Source organism: Myotis myotis, unplaced genomic scaffold (genome assembly GCF_014108235.1).
Source record: "Myotis myotis isolate mMyoMyo1 unplaced genomic scaffold, mMyoMyo1.p scaffold_m19_p_8, whole genome shotgun sequence".
Taxonomy (NCBI): Eukaryota; Metazoa; Chordata; class Mammalia; order Chiroptera; family Vespertilionidae; genus Myotis; species Myotis myotis.
The window spans coordinates 30,039,998-30,061,755 of NW_023416390.1; the positions used below are offsets into that span (position 1 = coordinate 30,039,998).

Below are 21,758 nucleotides of genomic sequence, written 5' to 3' on the forward strand. Positions count from 1 at the left end.
TGACTTTGAGCATGTTTTCATATGTCTCTTGGCTTTCTGAATGTCCTCTTTTGAAAGGTGTCTATTTAGGTCCTTTGCCCATTTTTTGATTGGATTGTTTATCTTCCTTTTGTTAAGTTGTATGAGTTCCCTATAAATTTTGGAGATTAGGCCCTTATCAGATATGACATTGGCAAATATGTTTTCCCACACAGTGGGTTTTCTCGTTGTTTTGTTCAAGGTTTCTTTTGCTGTGCAGAAGCTTTTTATTTTGATGTAGTCCCATTTGTTCATTTTCTCTTTCGTTTCAAGTGCCCTAGGAGCTGTATCAGTGAAGAAATTGCTTCAGCATATGTCTGAGACTTTGTTGCCTTTGGATTCTTCTAGAATTTTTATGGTTTCCTGTCGTACATTTAAGTCCTTTATCCATTTTGAGTTTATTTTTGTGTATGGTGTAAGTTGGTGGTCTAGTTTCATTTTCTTGCATATATCCGTCCAATTTTCCCAACACCATTTATTGAAGAGACTATCTTGGCTCCATTGTATGTTCTTGCCTCCTTTGTCAAATATTAATTGAGCATATTGGTTTGGGCCGATGTCTGGGCTCTCTATTCTATTCCATTGATCTATATGCCTATTCTTGTGCCAGTACCAGGCAGTTTTGAGAACAGTGGCTTTGTAATACATCTTGATATCTGGTATTGAGATCCCACCTACTTTGGTCTTTTTCAGGATTGCTGTAGCTATTCGAGGTCTTTTTTTATTCCAGATGAATTTTTGGAGAGTTCGTTCTAGATCTCTGAAGTATGCCGTTGGTATTTTAATGGGAAGTGCATTGAATTTATAGATTGCTTTGGGTAGTATGGACATTTTAATGATGTTGATTCTACCAATCCATGAACACGGTATGTTCTTCCATCTGTTTATGTCTTCCTCTATATCTTTTTTCAACGTCCTGTAGTTTTCTGAGTAGAGGTCTTTTACCTCTTTAGTTAAGTTTATTCCTAGGTACCTTAATTTTTTTGGTGCGATGGTAAACGGGATTGTTTTTATAATCTCTCTTTCTGAAAGTTCACTATTGGTGTATAGAAATGCCTCGGATTTCTTGGGGTTAATTTTGTATCCTGCTACATTGCCAAATTCATGTATTAAGTCCAGTAGCTTTTTGATGGAGTCTCTAGGGTTTTGTATGTATAATATCATGTCGTCTGCAAATAAGGACAGTTTTACTTCCTCTTTTCCAATTTGGATGCCTTTTATTTCTTCTTCTTGCCGAATTGCAATGGCTAACACTTCCAGTACTATGTTGAACAGGAGTGGTGAGAGGGGGCATCCCTGTCTTGTTGCTGTTCTTAGGGGAAATGGTGTTAGTTTTTGTCCATTGAATATGATGTTGGCTGTGGGCCTGTCATATATGGCTTTTATTATGTTGAGGTATGATCCTTCTACTCCCACCTTGCTGAGAGTTTTTATCAAAAATGGGTGTTGAATTTTGTCAAATGCTTTTTCTGCATCAATTGATATGACCATGTGGTTTTTTTCTTTCAATTTGTTTATGTGATGTATCACGTTTATTGATTTGCGGATATTGTACCATCCTTGCATCCCTGGGATAAATCCTACTTGGTCATGGTGTATGATCTTTCTGATGTACTGCTGGATCCGATTTGCTAAGATTTTGTTGAGGATTTTGGCATCTATGTTCATGAGGGATATTGGCCTGTAATTCTCTTTCATTGTGTTGTCTTTACCTGGTTTTGGTATTAGGGTGATGCTGGCTTCATAGAATGAGCTTGGCAGTGTTCCTTCCTCTTGAATTTTTTGTAGTAGTCTGAGGAGGATAGGTTTTAGTTCTTCCTTGAATGTTTGGTAAAACTCCCCTGTGAAGCCATCTGGTCCTGGGCTTTTGTTTGCTGGAAGCTTTTTGATGACTGCCTCAATTTCTTCCATAGTTATTGGCCTATTGAGATTTTTAGATTCTTCCTGATTGTGTTTTGGAATGTTGTATTTTTCTAGGAATTTGTCCATTTCCTCCAGGTTGTCTAGTTGGTTGGAGTAGAGCTGTCCATAGTATTTTTTAACAATCATTTGTATTTCTGTGGGGTCTGTTGTTATTTCGCCTCTATCGTTTCTGATTTTGATTATTTGGGTCCTCTCTCTTTGCTTCTTGGTGAGTCTGGCTAGAGGTTTGTCAATCTTGTTTATCCTTTCAAAGAACCAGCTCTTGGTTTCATTGATTTTCTGTATTGTTTTTTTGGTCTCTATGTCATTTATTTCTGCTCTAATCTTTATTATCTCCTTCCTTCTGCTCACTCTGGGCTTTTCTTGTTGCTCTCTTTCTAATTCTTTGAGTTGTAGAGTTAGATGATTTACTACCATTTTTTCTTGTTTGTTGAGATAGGCCTGTAGAGCTATAAACTTCCCTCTCAGGACTGCTTTCATTGTGTCCCATAGGTTTTGGATTGTTGTGTTTTCATTGTCATTAGTTTCCAGGATGTTTCGAATTTCTTCTTTGATTTCATTGGTAACCCAATCAATATTTAATAGCATGCTATTCAGCTTCCAGGTGTTTGAGTATTTTGGGTTGTTTTTATTGTAGTTTATTTCTAATATTATGCCATCGTGGTCTGCAAAGACGCTTTTTATGATTTCAATTTTCTTGAATTTGGGGATACTTTGCTTGTGACCCAATATATGGTCTATTTTTGAATATGTCCTATGAGCATTTGAGTAGAATGTATATTCCCTGGCTTTCGGGTGAAGTGTTCTGAAGATGTCTATTAAGTCCATCTGATCTAGTGAGTCATTTAGGATTGCTGTATCTTTGCTGATTATTTGTCTAGAGGACTTATCCAGTGCTGTCAGTGGTGTATTAAAGTCCCCTACTATGATTGTATTGTTGTCGATGTCTCCTTTGATATCTTCCAGGAGTTTTTTTATGAATTTGGGTGCTCCTGCATTGGGTGCATATATGTTTACCAGGATTATATCTTCTTGTTGTATTGATCCCTTTAGTATTATGAAGTGGCCTTCCTTATCTCTTGTTATGGCCTTCACTTTGAGGTCTATTTTGTCCGATATAAGTATTGCTACCCCAGCTTTCTTTTCCTTTCCATTTGCCTGAAAGATATTTTTCCATCCTTTCACTTTCAGTCTGTGTGAGTCCCTTCTTCTGAGGTGGGTTTCTTGTAGACAGCAGATGTATGGGTCATGTTTTTTTATCCATTCAGCCACTCGATGTCTTTTGTTTGGAGCATTTAGTCCGTTTACGTTTAAAGTTATTATTGAAAGGTACTTGTTTGTAGGCATTTCTGTTTTTGTGTGGCTGTTTTCTTTCTGAGCTTTTTATTTCTTATTTTTATACCAGTCCCTTTAGCATTCCTTGCATTGCTGGCTTGGTGGTGATAAACTCCCTTAGCCTTTTTTTGTCTGTGAAGCTTCTTATTTCCCCTTCAAGTTTGAATGATAGCCTTGCTGGATAGAGTATTCTTGGATTCAGACCTTTGCTTTGCATCACTTTGTAAATTTCCATCCATTCTTTTCTGGCCTGATGTGTTTCTGTTGAGAAATCATTTGACAATCTAATGGGAGATCCCTTGTATGTAACTTTCCGTCTCTCTCTTGCAGCCTGTAAGATTCTCTCTTTGTCCTGAACATTTGCCATGGTAATTATGATGTGTCTTGGTGTGGGTCTTTTTGGGTTCACCTTGTTTGGGACTCTCTGGGCTTGTGTGACTTTTTTCTTCCCCACCTCAGGGAAGTTTTCTGATATTATTTCTTCTAATAGGTTTTCTAATCCTTGTTCATCCTTCTGTTGTTCTGGTACCCCTATTATTCGTATGTTGTTTCGTTTCATGTTGTCCCAAAGCTCCCTTAGGCTCTCCTCCTGTCTTTTCATTTTTTTCTCCAATTGCAGTACGTTTTGGGTGTGTTTTGCTTCCTTGTCTTCTAAATCACTAATTCGGTCCTCCGCTTCTCCTAGTCTACTGTTGATACTTTCAATGGAGTTTTTCATTGCAGCTATATTACTCTTCATTTCTACTTGGGTCTTACTTAAGTTGTTGATTTTTTCATCTGTTTCTTCTAGCTTCTTGCTGAGGTTGTCGATTTTTTCCTCCATCCGGTTTATGCACTCTAGGACCCTTATTCTGAATTCTTTTTCTGTCATGTTGCATGCCTCTATATTACTTAGCTGCTTTTCTGGAGAGTCCTCCTTCTCTTTCCTTTGGGGGTTTCTTTGTCTACCCATGTTTGATCTCACTGACATACCTAGACGTTGAGTCGTTCAGTGGCTGCTCCCTTGGTGGCAGTGACTCCTTGGTCTGCGGTTGCTCTTCGGGCGGTTGCGGTAGCAGCTGCTCTTCAGTTGGCAGCAACTCCTCTGGTGGGTGCTGTTCACAGCTGTGGTGGCTCTTCTGGCTGGTGGGGCGAGGTTTCACGTACAGCTGCTGTTCCTCAGCAGAAGGTGTGGTGCTCAGGAGGTTGCTGTTGCTTGGATCTGCTGTGTTGATTTAAAGGCACAAAATACAACACAACAAGGCACCACGTACCAGGCACTATACACAAATATATATTCACGATATGAATAACCCCAAATAAAGGTGACCACCTGAATTAAGAGAATTAGGGGATAAGGAAGAAGGAAGAGAAAAAGAGAAAAGAGAAAAAAGAAAAGAAAATTAGGGACCAAAAAAAGGAGTGCAAAAATGAAATTGGGAAAAAGGAGGGGGGAAAGTAAAAGCGAGAACAGAAAGGAAAAGAAAAAAAAAGAGCGAAAAGAGAGAATGAAGTGGAAGAGGGGAAGAGACTTTTTTATATGAGGAGAATACTCCTATAGAACAGCCATTAATCCCAACAAATTCCAGCAACAGCTCCCTGGAGATGAATGCAAACTAGAAACAGCCAATAATATAACGATGAAAATAGAATGGAGAACACTAATCCCAAAATAAAATAAAGAGAAAATAAAATGGCACTTTAAAAAAAATGGTAAAATGGTAGCAGTAATAATACTGGTTAAAAATAAGAAGGTAGTAATTAAAAGGGTAAAATCAGGTGATGGAAAAAAGACGAAAAAAAAAAGAAGAAGAAGAAGAAAAGAAAAAAAAAAGAAAAAAAAAGAAAAAAAAATTGGTTTCTTAGTTAAAAGGTGAAAAAAGAAAAAAAAAATATTGCAGTAGTGAAGGTCCTTCTGTTCTTCTATTCTTCAGTGTGACTCGCCTTAGACCTGCCAGGTATTCAGGAGAGTGTTGAGTTTCCCTACGATACACTGTTCCTCTGTGTTGTAAACCACAGTCCTTATTTTAAAGCAAGCCGCATTTGTTTCCCAGACTGCCTTATTTTGTGTTTAGCAAAGAGTCAGTTTGTGGGTCAGCCTCTGGGTGGCAGTGTTCTGGGGTTGGCCTTTGAGGCTACAGGGCCTCTCTGTCCAGTGGAAGGTCACTGCCCAGAGCTGGCTGCGTAAGAGTTACCAGTGCTGTGTTGTTGCTGGGATTGAAAATCCCTCTATAGGCCAGACCCTGTTAACTCCCAGGGACTGATCAGGTTATTTTAATCCTTGATCTCCTGTAGGGTGGAATCTGGGTGTGGCTGTGCTCCTTGCCTGGGGGCTGGGGGGAGGAGTCTCACTCTCCGGAGAGAATGGCTGCCTCAGTCTTGGGCTCAGGGGTGTCTCAGCACTCAATTCGCTGCCACCTCTCCCGGCCCCCCTTCTCTCCTCAGTCTCTCCCCAGATTCCACTCCTCCGCACACTCTCCCTCTCTTCAGCACAGGTGAGTGTCTGTATCCGAAATGTCCCATGAACAGGGTTCAGTGAAAACAAACAAACAAACGCCGGCCGCGGAAACGGGGAAGGCTTGGTTTCTGTAAGCTTCTTCTCTTACCGGGACTGCATGGTCTGGTCAGCTCATCAGGCTGCCCCCTTTAGGCTCAGTCCTCTGTGATCACAGACCGAGCTCTCAATTCCCCCGGCAGCGCCAGGAATCCCGCGGTTCTCCTTTCCCCTGTTAGGGGCTGTGCCTGTCCCAAGGGACGCGGCTGTCTGCCACGCGGTCTCCCTCCGACTCTCTGGGCTCAGAGGTCTGGCAAACTTTCCTGCCCAAATCCCTGGGTTTTTTTTTACCTTTCCAGGGGAGTTCTGCTCTTCCCGGCTGCAAACCGTCTTGCCAGCTGAGGAATTTCGCCAATTCGGGGTGGATGTTACTAGTTTCAGCTGCTCACTCCATTTGCTCAGGGACACGACCTGGGACGCGTCTGCCTATACCGCCGCCATCTTCCTGAATCTCTGTTGAAACTTTCAATGGTGTTTTTTATTGCAGCTATATCACTCTTCATTTATTCTTTGTTCTTACATAATTTATTGAATTTTTCACCTGTTTCTTCTTGCTGCTTGCATAAATTGTTGATTTTTTCCTCCATCCGGTTTATGCATTCTAGGACCCTTAATCTGAATTTTTTTTTTTCTGTCATGCTGCATGCCTCGGTTTCACTTAGCTGCTTTTCTGGCGGGTCTTCCTTTTCTTTCCTTTGGGGGTTTCTTTGTCTACCCATGTTTGATCTCACCGACATATCTAGATGTTGAGTCATTCAGGGGCTGCTCCTTGGGTGGTAGTGGCTCCTCGGGCTGTGGTTGCTCCTTTGGCGGTTGTTGTAGCAGCTGCTCCTCAGTTGGCAGGAGCTCCTGTGGTGGGTGTTGTTCACCGCTGTGGTGGCTCCTCTGGCTGGTGGGAAGAGGCTTCACACACAGCTGCTGTTCCTCAGACAGAGGATGTGCTGATCACGAGGCTGCTGTTCCTTGGATGTGGTGGGCTACACACGCAGCTGCTTCTCCTTGAACTGGGGCGGACTGCTCACATGGCTGCTGATCCTTGAATGGGGGCTGGCTGCACACTGCTGTTGTTCCTCTGATGTGGTGGGCTGCTTGTGGGGCTACTGCTCCTAGGACCGGCTGCTGCTTGTTGGACAGGTGCAGGCTGTTGTGGCTCTGCTCCTCGGACCGGTGTGTGCTGCGTAGAGCTGCCACTCCTTGGATGTGGGCAGTCTGCTCGTGTGGTTGCTGTTCCTCGGACTGGGGTGGGCTGCCGCTGCTCTTCGAATGGGGCCAGGCCGCTCGCAGAACTGCTGCTCCTCGGATGGGGGCGGGCTGCTCACACAGCTGCTGTTCCTCGAATTGGGCAGGCTGCTCGTGCGGCTGCTACTGCTTGGGCGAGGGCAATATGCTTGTGCAGCTGCTGCTCCTCGGACCAGTGCAGCTCTAGCCAGGTTCTCTTGCCAGGTTCTAGGCAGGATCTCTAGCCAGGTTCTCTCCAGGTTCTCCAGCCAGGTTCTAGCTAGGTTCTAGCCAGGTTCTTCAGCCAGGTTCTCCAGCTAGGTTCTCGCATCTTTTATTTTCAACTGTCATTTCAATATCTCTCTGTTGAACCTACAAATACACTGAAAGGTTTCCATGGATTACATTTCCAGGATCAAATTAGTCACCTCCTGATGTTATACAATGAAGCACCGTACTTAATCTCATCAGCAAACCATCTCCACATCTAAGGGTAGGATGCATTATTTCCAGGAGGGCCACCTTGACATAGCCTGGGTTATGTGATTTCCTACAGCTCTGGTCACAAAAACTGAAGTCTCCATCCTGGTCCCCACTCACTCTGGCTCATCTCTGTTATCACCTGTGGTTCTCTGTCTGGAAGTTGCACTTCATTCAATAGGTGCATTTACCTTCTGAGCAGGTGTTATTTCTGTGGGGGCCACGAAATGTATGGCACCAGCCTGACAACTCTGAAAAAGCAAATGGTTTCATATGGACCCCCATCCTGGATCATCCAGAAATAGTATTTGATGTTTTAAGACTAGGAATTAGGAAGTCAAGACATAGACTAAGTGGCAAACACACATTTAAGATCAGGACAGACTGAGAGTCTGAAACAAGGTAAATCTTCAAGTTATGTAAAATTGGTGATAACCAGGGACTAGTGATGTGAGCCTCTTTCTTTGGCAGAGTTTGCTGTAGCCAAGAATTCTATATTCTCTACTCTTTTGTGTGGCCTGACCCAGTGGATGTGAGTGGCCAAGCAGATGGTGAAAGGAATTCTATTGGAAGGTTCTTTGTGTGCTGGCGCAAGTCTCACTAGTTCAGAGTGATACTGCCATGCATTTGTTGGGCACACACCACTGGGATTTATATGTTTCCACCTGATTAAGGTCCATCCTCACCTCCCAGGAGGCCTTGCACCCTGCACTTGTGTTGTTGTCGGATTCATCCAGTTGTGTCCTACACCGAGAATCCCTGTGATGACTTCTCATTTGTTCTTTAATGGGGTAGTTTCTCTATACGCCTGCATCCTGATGGCGTTGAAAACCTCTTAGTCATTTGGGTAAATCCCAACATTGGCCAGTAGCTTGATCTAGCTAACTGACCCCTTCAAACATGTGTTTGCTTAAATTAGAAAAGTCCTTGTCTGTTTTCCTTTTTTAGGTGTTATCTGCAAGTTTCCATGAATAGATTTGCCCTCATTTCCTACCCACAGTACCAGCCTTTGTTATTTATTGATTTATTTATTTACTTACTTACTTATTTGCAGTGTGGTTTTCTAGAGGGCGTCTTTACCCTCTTCTGTGATTCTCAAGCAGCCTTACTAAACTTTTTGGTGTCCTTGCTTCTTCCAGGAAGCTTCTGCTAACTCCATGTCTGTACTGCCTGGGACTTATCTCAACCTTGCCACTCTGGTTTTCCATGCAAGAAAAGGAACACTTTTCCCAGATCCTCTTCTTGGAAAAAGGACGCACCTTTCTCTAACCAAAGATTTGTGGTTTGTATACATTTTCTCCAATTCACAATATATAAAATTGATCTATGTTTTTTGGATCTCTTTCATAAACTATACCCTTGTTCATTCCTCTCCCACTTATAAATCAATAAAGTAAACTTTTTGAGAACAGAGGCCATATATCATTCATCTTTGTTAGGCCCAGCATTTAGCACAGAACCTGACATATGTGAGTAGGTGCACAATATGCTTATTAAATGAATGAATGAGTGAAGGAATGTATAAATGAAGCAATAAGGATATGGGCATGAATTTTAAAATCCTGATTAAAGAGTTTTGGATCACTCAAAAGTGGTTTAATGATAATTTAGCTAGGGTTTTCAAAGTTAATAATTTTCTTGTCACCAATACTTAGAAAGTGAGGTCTTTTGAAAAAATACAAAAATAGAGTTACAAATAATGTTTGCAAAAATAGCATTAGTGACAATAATATATTTTCTATTGGGGAATAAGTCCATTAATTGAGAAGATAAATATAGTGGTCATATTTACTGATAATCACAAGGATGAATATTGAAGCAGCCATTTTCCCTATAAATATTATTCAAAATTCTATACCCATTCTATAAAACAAATATAAATGATACAGAAATTAACTAAGAACTTTAATAACTTGGCATAGTGGACTTTGCTAAGAAAAAATACAATTCCATCCAAATGGGAATAGAGAATTTGATGTGATAGGTGGGCTTATATCTCTGCCAAAGGACCTTATACATAGGTTCTGGCAATAGAGAGAAAACATATATATAATTAAGTAAAAGTTCAAGTTAATAACCTTCAAACTGTGACCTCCTGGTTTGTAGGTTGATGCTCAACCACTGAGCCACAGCTGGGCAACACAGGGGTATTTAACCAAGCAATGTATAGTGTATGTAGATTTCAAAACTAAAGGAGTTCTTTTTCATTAGTGAAACAAATCATAGCATATAAAAAAGGGTTAGTAAGAATAGCTGTCATTAAATTGTACCTTAATTTAGGAAATATTCTTTTTCATTAGCGAAACAAATCACAGCATATAAAAAGGGTTAGTAAGAATAGCTATCATTAAATTGCACCTTAATTTGGGAAATAGAATTAAACTGACAGAAGTTTACAATAATTCTCAATGCTGAGTCAGAGAGAAAAAACCAAAGATTCCACTTCTTGGAATCTGTAACTTCTGCTTTGCCAAGACTGTACTGATGATGAAGCATTTGGTTTATGGCTGAAGCCAGGTGCAGTCTGTTAGACAGAGAGGGTATGTCTTGTTGTTTAGGATCGGGCAACTGTCTTAACTGCAATGAAAGAGAACCATTGGCTCTGGAGTAGAGGATTGCCTAATAGCAAAACACAAAACTCACCATTTGGCTGCTATGTATTATTATTGTAAGCTTTAATAATGTTAAAGTCATATGCAGGTAAAATAACTTTTTACTAGCTTAGTAATTGCAGTCATGCAACATTAAAATAGCTAGAGAACAAAATAAACGGAATAAAATAGAAACAGAGGCATGGATACATGGATCAGACTGACAGCTGTCAGAGGGGCAGGGGGGACTGGATGAAAGAAGGTGAAGGGATTAGTCAAAGAACATATAGGCATAACACATAGACACAGACAACAGTGATGGAAAAGGGAAGGGGGTTGGGAGCTGGGTGGGGGTGGGCAAAGGGGGAGAAAATGGGGGCATATGTAATATTGTCAACAATTAAAAGGAAACCTGGAAAAAAATAGCTTCAGCACATTTCAAAAGTAAATGCTACATGAAGAGATCTTGTTAGAGAAAAACCAATCGACCAAAGATAAAAATACCTCTCAGATTCCGGGGAATAGGATTGGCAATGAATCATTTTCTCAGCAGCAGAATGATGGCTGTTTGTTCTTTGTGGTTTACAAATATCAGATTGACCTTTGGCATTCTGGAGAGATAGGGAGGAAGAGAGAATCCATCTGTTAACTACGTGCTAGGTAACTGTCAGAGGATTCAGGAATGTGTAAGCTCCATGATATCAAAGACTTGGTGTGTGTGGATTACTGTGAGTCTCCAGCTCTTAGATTCATGCTGGGGCACAGAGGTAGTTGGAATTTACCAAATGTCCGTCTCTGCCACTTCCGTTCCTTGGTTAGTCCCATGCCAATGCAGCAAGCTCCATCCCAATAGAATTGAATGACTGTTTTATTCTAATCAATGTGCCAAAATTTCATATAAAGTCTTTGTTTAAGTTTCTATAGTTCAGAAAAAAATGTTATGTTACATATGGCACCATTATAGTTAGTGAGTATGGACCAGTTTCTTCTTGAAATCCTGGGATGGCTCCTGTGCCTTATTTCTACCTGCAGTTAGGACAGTGAAGTGTGTCATGAATTTGTGCCTGCTTTCTTTACACAGATCTCATTGTTACTGCAATCAGTTGGGTCAGACACATGTATTATAATCTAACTCATAAAATGAAAAGAGCTTTGTCACTATTCTTATGAGCTACCTTCTTTCCAATACTGTCTTCTTAAATATTTACTCATATTGCAGGTTTGTGAATTTGTATCACTCTGCCCAGGACCATGGCAGCCTGCTGTTTTAAAATCTCAAGGTGTTCAGTGAATGTGCATGTGTACATTGCTTTTTAATATGCGTTTTTGAAAACTGAGTAGTTTAGAAAAGGGTACACTTTTATTAAAGCAAAACAGTGGGTCTTTAGATTCAGGAATCCTATGAGTACCTAAAAGAATGTAGATCAAAATTTTGTTCACAAAAAATTGGAAGACAAAGCTGGAGGATTTTTCTTGTATAAAAAAAGGCAGGTTAACACTCAAAAAGTTAACTGCCTGGGAAAGCACTCATTAGAAAAACGTGTAATTTTTCTGTCTTCAGAAGTCACGGGATATACCTCCAGAGGCTGTGTAACCTCACCCAGCTCTCTGCATATCCTCTGAGAGCCTCTTCTAGATGCTTAACAATCACAGCTAATACTTAGAAAGTGCTTGTTCTTGTGGTCAAATGCCTGGTGCTCCGGAAGCACCGGTTCTTCCCTCCCTTCCTTCCCCCTCTAAGGAGAAAAACAGAGGAGATCCCTGAGGCTTCACCTACTGAAGTGATTTTTTAAAATAACAAAGTGCAGTGCCAATTAGACCAAAGGAAAAGCCATGTTTAAAGAGAAGGGGGCATTGTTATTGTGGGAGGGAAGGTCTGGTCTTTCAGAGAAGGTTTAAGAGCCATTCTGGACATGTCCGCTTCTCACTGGCCTCTGCCAGCAGCCACTGAGCACTTGAAATCATTTCTGAAGTTTGTTCTGAGCTCACGAGTTCTTCTCATTAGGGGCAAGTCAGACACTGCCCCTGATGGTGGCAGTCACTGCCTGACGGACTGTGAGTGTCCGGGAAGGGAAGGTCCTTCTCCCTCTCAGAGATCAAAGATCTTTCCTTCTTCAGAAATTCCCAGGTGTAGGTATTGGGTGGATTCTAATAGGACCCATGTGAAGCCATTTTCAGATACCAGGAATAAGGAGGTAGCTGGCAACTGCTTTTCCTGCTGTATCAGGATGCTAGGGCTGCCATAACAAAATGCCACAGATGGGTAGTTTAAACAAGGGAAAAGTGGAGGCTAGAAGTCCAAGATCAAGGTGCTGGCAGGGTTGGTTTCTCTGTGGCCACACTCTTTGGCTTGCTTGTAGGTGATCTTTCTCTTGCTACCTCATTATATGGTCTTTTCTCTGTGCAGACACATCTCTTGGGGGGTCTCTCTCTGTATATCCTTATGTCCTCTTCTCACAAGGACACAAGGGCACTGGTCCAATTGGATTCCCACCTCCACCACCTCCCATGGCCTCATTTTACCTTAATCACTTCTTTGAAGACTCTGTCTCCAAATCCAGTCACACTTGGAGGTTCTGGGGTTAGAGATTCAAAATATGGATTTGGTGAGGACTTAAATCAGATCATACCACCTTTTCTCTCTCTTTTTAAAAAGAATTCAATTCACACACTTTAATATGGTAGGTACTGTTAGGAAAAAAAAAACTCAACAGATAATAATAACAAAATGTCATCTCAGAAATCAGAAGAGCTAGGCTTGAAGCCAGACTTCACCATCACTCAGCAACGCCCTGAGAAGTATGAAGAGCCCTTCACAACCTTTAAATATTGGCCTTCACTGACATGGGGGGCACCTGGCCCAGGGCTATAGAGAGTGGGCCCTGGGGTTGGACTGCTTGGTCCAAATTCTAGCATCACTGTCATGAGCTAATTAACTCTGGCCAAGTTACTTCCTTTCTCTATCAGTGTTTTCTGAAAAATGTGAATAATGATAGTGCCTACTTTATAGGCTTGGTGTTCATATTAAAGAAGTCAGCCCCCACTAGAGCCACCTCAGTGAACAATGAATACATGCTATCTGCTAATATATTTTGTCTGCCACCATTAGGGCCAGTGTCATAACCTCTTTTCATATGCTCCCTTCCAGACCCCCCACTCAGATTAGCACACATCTAACACTCTCTTGACTTTCTTCTGAAGTAGGGTATTTGTTCAGGAATGGTTGCTTTGTGAACCCTCAGAGGCGAGAGAAGCGGGAAATTCTCCCAGCTCAGTGACCAGATCTCATGATGAGGCCAAGGGGTAGTTACTCATCCAGGAAAGGGATCTGCCTTACTCGGCCTGAACTGCCTGACCAGAGGGGCACAGGATGGAGAGAAAACATGGGGCCCCCACAAATTCATCAGCAAAGCCAATGCCACTAGCACCATCTTTGAATACAGACATGAGGATAAACCAACACCAATCAAAAAAGAAAAGCAGCCGAAACCGGTTTGGCTCAGTGGATAAAGCGTCGGCCTGCGGACTGAAAGGTCCCAGGTTCGATTCCGGTCAAGGGCATGTACTTGGATTGCGGGCACATCCCCAGTAGGAGATGTGCAGGAGGCAGCTGATCGATGTTCCTCTCTCATCGATGTTTCTAACTCTCTATCTCTCTTCCTTCCTCTCTTTAAAAAATCAATAAAATATATTTAAAAAAAAAAAAAGAAAGAAAAGCAAAGGTTACATATTCGGAGTTTGCTATACCAAGGGAGGCAGCCATCATCACTTAGGTTTTGATGGAGACTGCAAGTTAAACAGAGGAGTAGGAAAGCTTTTTGGTTGGAAAAGGGAAGGACCCAGGTTTCCTCTGATTGGCAGCTGTGGTCTTGGGGAAGTTCTAGGTGGCCAACTAGAAGTGGGTGTCCTATGTGGTTGGTTAGGGGTACATATTCGGCTTTCTCTGGTTGGTCCTAAATTGGAAGCAGGGACAAAAATTAAGGATGAGACCTAGTCCTGCCCTTTGCACTCATCAGCTTCTTTTGTTTTGTTTTTTGCAGACAGTGGTGGTGGCTGGTTCTGATTTGTCAGGGCAGTTATGGATATAGTGTAATTCTTTGCTGAAATCTCTTAGCACCAAGGTTTTATTTAAAAGCTGAAGCCAAAGTAACATTTTGGGCTAGAAGAAAACAGGTATTCCCCATTTTAGAATTTCAGAAGAAGAAAAAGGCTTTTAGAACTGTCCTTATGTGGAGATAATATGAATAGATGAGGGCTTATTATATGGGTTTGGTTGCCATGAGCTCTTGATATGCAAATATACCTCTGAAAAGACATTTAAATTTGGAGACTGAGAGATTCTTTCTGGCTGCATGATCCTGAATGCATTACTGATCTTTCTGAGGTCTCATAAGTAAAGGGAAGGCAATGATACTAGCCCTCATTGATTTTGTAGATTTGCAGCCCTCCTGGAGAGTTCATGTGTACAAAAAGTATTCTGAGCCACCCACTATGCTAGCAATGCCTTCATTGTGCAAATCGGTCATTGGCCCAGCTGCCTGCTCAGCAGACCTCTTATCAAATGCCACTAGGCAAGCAAGGGTGGTCATCTTATGTTGGCTCTTAACCTATGGCATCTGCTACTCCAAATTTTAATCATACAAGGCCTACAAAATAAATTTTAAACCTTGGATTGGTATCAAAGCCCTCGGTCTATCCTTAGTCTTCTAAACTAGCCATCACTCCACCCAAACCAATCTGTTCATTGTTCCCTGAACATTCTGGGTACGGTCCCATCTTGGCTCCCATGGCTTTCTGTTGCCTGGAATCTGTACCTCCCCTCTTCCCTCCCCAACTCACCCTGGACCCTGCTTTGCTCTGGTTTTCATTCTTGAAGGGTCAATGCTAGTCACACTTTCTCCAAGGAGCTTTCTCTCACTGCCTCAGTGATCCCTCTGTTTCTAAACAACCCTCCCATAGCACATCTAGCTTCCTCATGCTTTTGGTAAATGAGTAATAATAGACGTGATGTTTTTGGTTATAATCTAATTACATTGTATTCTGCATCTTCACTGGACAGGAAGCGTCTGTATGGCAGCAATGGTGTTTTATCACCTTTAAAAAGTATATTTTTATATTTCAGAGAGGAGGGGAGAGAGAAAGAGAGAGATAGAAACATCAATGATGAGAGAGAATCATTGATCGGCTGCCTCCTGCATGCCCCCCTCGAAACCCGGGCACATGCCCTGACCAGCAATCAAATCATGGCCACCTTGTACATAGGTCGATGCTCAACCACTGAGCCACACTGCCCAGGCAGCGTTTTCCCACTTTTAACCTTACTATTGAGGATTACATGTTGTGTGTTTCATGGCTCAATGAAGATTGGTTGAGTGAAATGATGAACAAGGTGCCACATTGATTAGTGTGTTTAACATACTGGAAAACCAGAGAAAGTATTTCTTGCTTGGTCTCAATAAATAGTTCCTTGAAAGCACTTCAGATCAGGAGGGAGAGCGGTTGGTAGTTTCATCTTTATTATAGCTGCAGCTGCAGTAATTCATGGGGGAAGGAACAGCTTTTAGAATTTTATTCTAAAGGAAGCACAATGACAGTCACTCATGCTCAGTGTAGGGTTTCAAGTCTTAGAACACAGATAGGCCAAGCCCAGCTCATTGCTATCGGGGAGGTGTTGCCAAATAAAGTGGACAGGTGTGTGTGGCGGGGGGGGGGGGGGGGGGAGGGAGGCAGGGTGGGTGGTGCAGATGAGCCCCACCAGGTGCAGGGAAGTCATTTCAAGCAAGAATCCAGCTGGGATGCTATAGCTGATCACAGATTCTGGCAGAATGGTGTGTGGAGAGCAAGACTGAATAATGAGGAATATAGTCCATCAGCTGAGCCAGTCCTGCAACACTGAGCCCAGGAGTGGGTGTTGTTGGGAGACCAAAGGAGACAAGGAGGCCTCCACCATTGTAGAGCCTGCTAGCTGTGACCACCCTAAGTTGGGGCTCAGACGCTGGGTTTCAGGTCCTGACAGGGGGCCTGGCAGAATGAGGTAGACCCTGTCCTAGAGAGCTTAGGGTTCTATTTATAGCTCCAGCATGGGAATAAGACACTATATCTGGGGTAGGGGTGGAGGCAATCTTGTGCTCAAGAGTAAGGTAAAAATCCAGATGCTCCAGGTCCAAGTTTAGAGTTGGCCTCCGAGGATGTGAGTGAGGATGACTGTAGATATAAAGAGAAAGGACGCGGAGCTTGATGCTGCTGTATGGCTGTGAGGTAAGGACCAGAGAAGTGTGGTGATTTCAATGTCCGGCCACATTTCTTGTTAGCAGTTGATCTAGGCTTAGAGCTCAGCTCATGTGATGCCCCCAGTCCAATGGTAGAGTGCTTATTTCAGCTTACCAGGGTTTTCAGTGGGGTCCTCTGTTTTCATGGTGGTGCTCTGAGGCCAGTTACAGGGGTGTGCTCTGGGAGTGAGCGATTAGAAGGAGGCATTCAGTGTGCACAGATTGCACTTTTCTGTTTATTATTGAGGGATTCTTATGTAAGATTTGAAAAATATATTTTTATTGCTTTCAGAGAGGAAGGGAGAGGGAAAGAGTGATAGGAACATCAATGATGAGAGAGAATCCTTGACTGGCTGCCTCCTGCACCCACACTGGGGATTGAGCCCGCAACCTGGAATGTGCCCTGACTGGGAATCGAACCCTGACCTCATAGTTCATAGGTCTAAGCTCAACCACGGAGCCACGCTGGCCAGACTTGTGTAAGATTTTGATTGAAAAATCCACAGCTAAAAAAAGTTTGATGGTGAGTTTGACAATGACTGTTACAATTTGTATCCCTCTCTGAAGAGTTGGAGGGTAGAGAAAAATAAATGCCTGGAGCTCAACAGCATGACAATGTCAAAAAAAACCCATCAGCATAGGGAAAATTCTCCACAAAGGGTGACAATACAATAGGCAGAAAAAAAATTGTGCCTTCACCAAGGGATTCTATAAGGAGCTATGACATTTTAGATTCTCAGGAAGTTGCAATAGTTGTGTCTCCATTGTGATATGACCTTTAGAAAATCAATAAAATTGATTGTACCTTTTCAGGGTCCATTTTATATACTTTGAACTCTAGAGGCCAGAATAAAGCCATCTGAGCTAGCTCAAGTAATATATGGATGTGTTATGTTTTTAGAACCCAAGGACAGAAAATGCAGAGCACCTCAGTGGAATCAGAAGTCAAGGTTCTTCTCTTTGTTGTTCAAGGGCTTTTATGGCCTCTAAGGTGCTGCATGTTCCCTTGTCTCAGCTTCTCTCCTATCTCTCCCTTTCTCTTCTACTCATCCATACTCTGTAATGACTGGCAGGTCACTTATATGACATCACATTTGGATTATATTCTCTATGTGAAAATCCTTGGGTCAAATTTTTCAGAGACAGACATTAACTCAGCACAGTCTACGGAATGATTTTCTATAAATGATATCTCTGCTTAAGGTCCAATTAAGTTTGATGGAGGAAGAGATGATGTTGTAGGTCATGAGGGAGCAGGCAGCAAGGCTATGGTAGGCTCCTAACCTTGGATGGGGTGCAGGTTGGGGGGGGGGCAACAGTTGGTTTCTCTACAACAGACTTCCACAGAGACAACAAAGATACTGTACTTTGGGGGGGTTCCCCAGGCTGCCACAAAGTGTACCATTCATTGCTGTGCATGCTTGAGAAGATTTTAGAGGCTACCAGGCTACCACACAGCTCTTACCATTTTATCAGTCATAGTCCATCAGCAATCCTGAGATACCAGCATTTCCCTAGACGTTCAGTCTTCCAGCTTCTTCACAATAGAAACAATATTCTTACAAATGGGGTCTAGTTGTCTAGTCAAATGACATTAGTCAAAGAAGACCTCAGGGGATGTATTCATTTGGCTTTACATTAGACATAAACTTCCTTGTAATGGTTGAGAGAATGGGCTCTGGAGTTCTACCAAATGCAGATCCTGGCCCTACTAGGCAATCATCACACAGCCTAGAGCAGGTTAGTTAGCCTCTCCAAGTCCCCATTTCCCGTTCGTGAAAACTACATGGTGGAAAAGAAAACATCCTCCAGGATTTGTGAGGAATATGCCCTGAGAACAATTTTGATCCCTAGAAATTACTCAGTAAATATTCCCCAGGATTGTCATCATTACTGTTAATCTCCCTTTCATGTCTTATGGACCCAAATGAATTCAAGTCTCCACATCAATGACTTCTCTGCCTTCTTCACAGCTCTTGCTCTCACTTCCTCCCCAGATCTTTGCAAGTAAAAAGTGTTAACAAGGGCTTGTTAATCAATTCACTTCAGCAGTGTTTTGCTTTATGCTTTGAACTTAAATCATTCTTACAATCAAAGATGGGAAAGAGGATGCATAAGGAGTAGAACCTTGACCTGATTTTGTGCAATTTGAAGTGTATAGAGAGCATGTCTTTCAAATCCTCCTTTTAGCTGATTTGAATGTATGCCTCTCTCCTGAAATAAAGAGAAGGCCCCTGATGATTTCTCCAGTTTATTGATCCATGTCAATAAGATCTAAAATTGTCATCCTCTATACTGCAAAACATGCAACCTGTCCCTTGAGACTGTGCACAAGATCAGAGACTGGAAAACCATAGGAGATGCTTTAAGCTAGATTCACTCTTGTTCTTCTCTCCTGTAGGAGCCAAGTTGCCCCGATGATCATGAACTTGTCTTCTGAGCACTGCAACATCTCAGATTGGCTGAGGCTCGAAGCAACAGTGAAGGCCTCTGTGTACGTGGTCACTTTCTCCTTTGCCACATTCATCACGGTCATCATCATCGCAATAGTGTCACAGAATTCAAAACTTAGGAAAGAGGTCCGATACATCTTCCTTTGCCACCATCTGCTGTGCATCTCATCCTACTGTGGCCTGGGAATGGTTTTCCAAGGGATGCGGGCCCTGATGGCCAACAGCCCCGTGCTGATGTGCTGGTTGGTGTTTGGGGCCCAGATAAGTTTTGGAGAAGGGATCCTCTTTACTCTGGCCTTGATGGCTGTCAACACTTACCTGGTCATTTGTTGGCCATTGAAATCTCTGTCCTTTGTAGATTCAGTTAAGTATAGAATCCTGGCTGGGACTTGGATAATGATTATACTCAAGAATGTTTGTTTATTCATCATAGAGGGCACCAACTCCACTTCGGTTGCTGTTTTAAAACTAGAGCCCCTTTGCCCCGTGATTTTTAATGGTACCCCTGCCAGAGCCATTGGCATGATTTTCTTTCTCCTTCCTCTAGCTATAATTCTTATAAGTTACTCTCTAATATATCAAGAAGGCAAACGTGCTGGCCATTTTAATAGGTCAAATATCAAAGCAAGAAAAACAGTCCTAATTCATTTTTTGCAGATTGCCTTACATGTAATACCAACCCTGATATTTATAGGTTTGGGAAAGATGTGTGGAGTGTTTTTCTTCACTTTAAATCTGGTGCTTTTTGGAGTCTTTTCATTTGGCCAGTGTTTTAACCCTCTGATCTATGGGCTCTGGAATACCGAGCTGCAAAGCAGATTATGTCATTGGATAGGCTGTCAACTGTGGTATAGTAGTCACACAACGAACAGCAGAGGGCAAGTTTAAAGAAAAACTCAGCCATTTTGCGTCAATAACCCTAGTCCTAGTGGACCATCAGCTAGGGTGAAGGACTTGCCTTTTACTCAACCTAACATTGGTGCATTGACTTGATATTGAAAATAATATTAGTAAGTCAAAGCTTCATCTGGCTTACAAACTTTGCTGCTGCATACACTGATCTGTCCTCAGAGAAATCGTTTTATGTCTTTAATTTTAAACCCAGATCAACATTTTGGCAGCATGCCTTCTTGTGTTGCAGTAGTTGAGCAACTTTTGAGAATGCTCCTGTTTTTAGAGACTGAGAAGTAGTCCATAGTTGATATGAAGGGAAGAAGTTTGGCTGTTCCCCTTACGGTAATTAGGGATAAGTTATAATAGAGCAGCAACAAAATAACAGTGACTTTAAAAAGTTAGAGGTCATTATTTTTTCTTATGTAAAAGAAATCTGGAGGTACACAATCCAGACCTATGGGGCAAATTGTTCTCAGGGCATATTCTCTTTTCCTTTGACATGATCTGCATATTACCTCATGACCCCAGATGGCTGTCAGTGCTATCATCACACTCTCACTCCAACCAACAGGAAAGAGCAAGGGGCAAAGAAGAGTCAGTACTCTCCTTCTGAAGACACTTTCTAGGAGTTACAGAAAACATTTTTTCTTACATTTAACTGGCCAAAATTTAGTCATATGGCTATGGGAAAGTCATATGGCTTTAGGAGAGAGTGGGGAGAAATTTTAGCTCGTAGTAGTGCCTCCAACTACCCAGTTAAAAATTAGGGTTCTTAATACTAAGAAAGAAAGGAAGAATTGATATCAGGAAGCGAAACTATCCCCGGGGTCATTTTCTCAATAAAATTAAGTATAAAGGAATACAATGGATGCATTATGATTGTCACAAAAATATATTCTGCCTTTCAACATGATAAACAAATACAGCATTAGCTGTTCAGGATTCCAGGAAACTTTGTGTCATGTCAACAGCTCTCAAAGAGAATGGCATCAATAAACAGAACACTGAACTGGTTTAAATAGAATTAACGCGTTATTTAAATCTAAGAAAGTTTGAGACATCAGTATGACAAATTCTTTCAGATAAGTTTATATATGAAATTTCTTTACATGAGACATCCATCTGTGAATCAGTCAGGATTCATTTCTAGAAAAAGGAATTACCACTTTAGGTATTTAAACATAAAGGAGCTAATACAGGAATTAGATGCTTACAAAGTCACAGGAAGGGTTGGAGGAGTGGAAGTTAGGGCCACCGTTGATTGATGTCAAGAGTCATCTACTGCAGCTGTGATCTGGAGGTCAAGCAGCTGCTTCCACCATGGCCCCTGCTGCCTCATGCCACTCATAGCTCTGTGATTTTGTTTGCCAAAATAAACAGCAACAGGAAGACATTCCATCCTCCAGTTCTTACTTGATTGCCTCTAATTGGTGAAACATACCTGGCATCCAGGCTCTAAGAGCAAAGTAGTCTGGGAAATGTAGTTACCCCAAAAGGAGTGTGACATGAAGATTGAATGAGGTCCAGCATTACAATATTTAGCTTCATTTACAGGTAACAACAACAACCACAAACTATGATGACAACAAAGAAAATAGATACCATGTATTGGGCAACTATTATGCTCCTGACACAATGTAAGCCATTTTATATACACTACTAGAGGCCCAGTGCACGAATCCTGCATGGGTGGGGTCCCGTGGCCTGGCTGGCGATTGGGGCTGATCGGAGCTGTCTCACCCAGTCCCTGTTGGGGCAACCAGGGCCAGCAGGCCCTGAGGGGTGGGGAGGGAGTGGGGGTGGGGTCAGAGGGACTGCAGGAGGTTAGTCGGCCGAGGGGTTGGGGGAATGGGGACTATGGGATTCTGGCTGTGGGAGCGCACTGACCACCAGGGGGCAGCTCCTGGGTTGCGCATCTGCCCCCTGGTGGTCAGTGTATGTCATAGTGACTGGTTGACCAGTTCAATCATTTGGTCATAACGGTTGCTTATGCTTTATATATAGATAGATAGATGCCAAATCCTCATAACAATTTTATATGCAT

At 42.2% G+C, this 21,758-nt stretch overlaps 1 protein-coding gene across 2 annotated transcripts in view; it reads left to right on the plus strand.

The window, feature by feature from the left end:
* Positions 1 to 21,450, plus strand: part of LOC118662197 (rhodopsin-like) — a 31,916-nt gene extending 10,466 nt beyond the window's left edge. For both annotated transcript variants that reach the window (XM_036320827.1, XM_036320826.1), the window contains 2 exons: positions 8,647 to 8,789; positions 18,769 to 21,450. In XM_036320827.1, the coding sequence (XP_036176720.1) occupies positions 8,665 to 8,789; positions 18,769 to 19,708 (1,065 nt within the window). In that variant the 5' untranslated portion in view covers positions 8,647 to 8,664 and the 3' untranslated portion in view covers positions 19,709 to 21,450. The remainder of the gene's footprint in view (positions 1 to 8,646; positions 8,790 to 18,768) is intronic.
* The last annotated feature ends 308 nt before the right edge of the window (positions 21,451 to 21,758 follow it).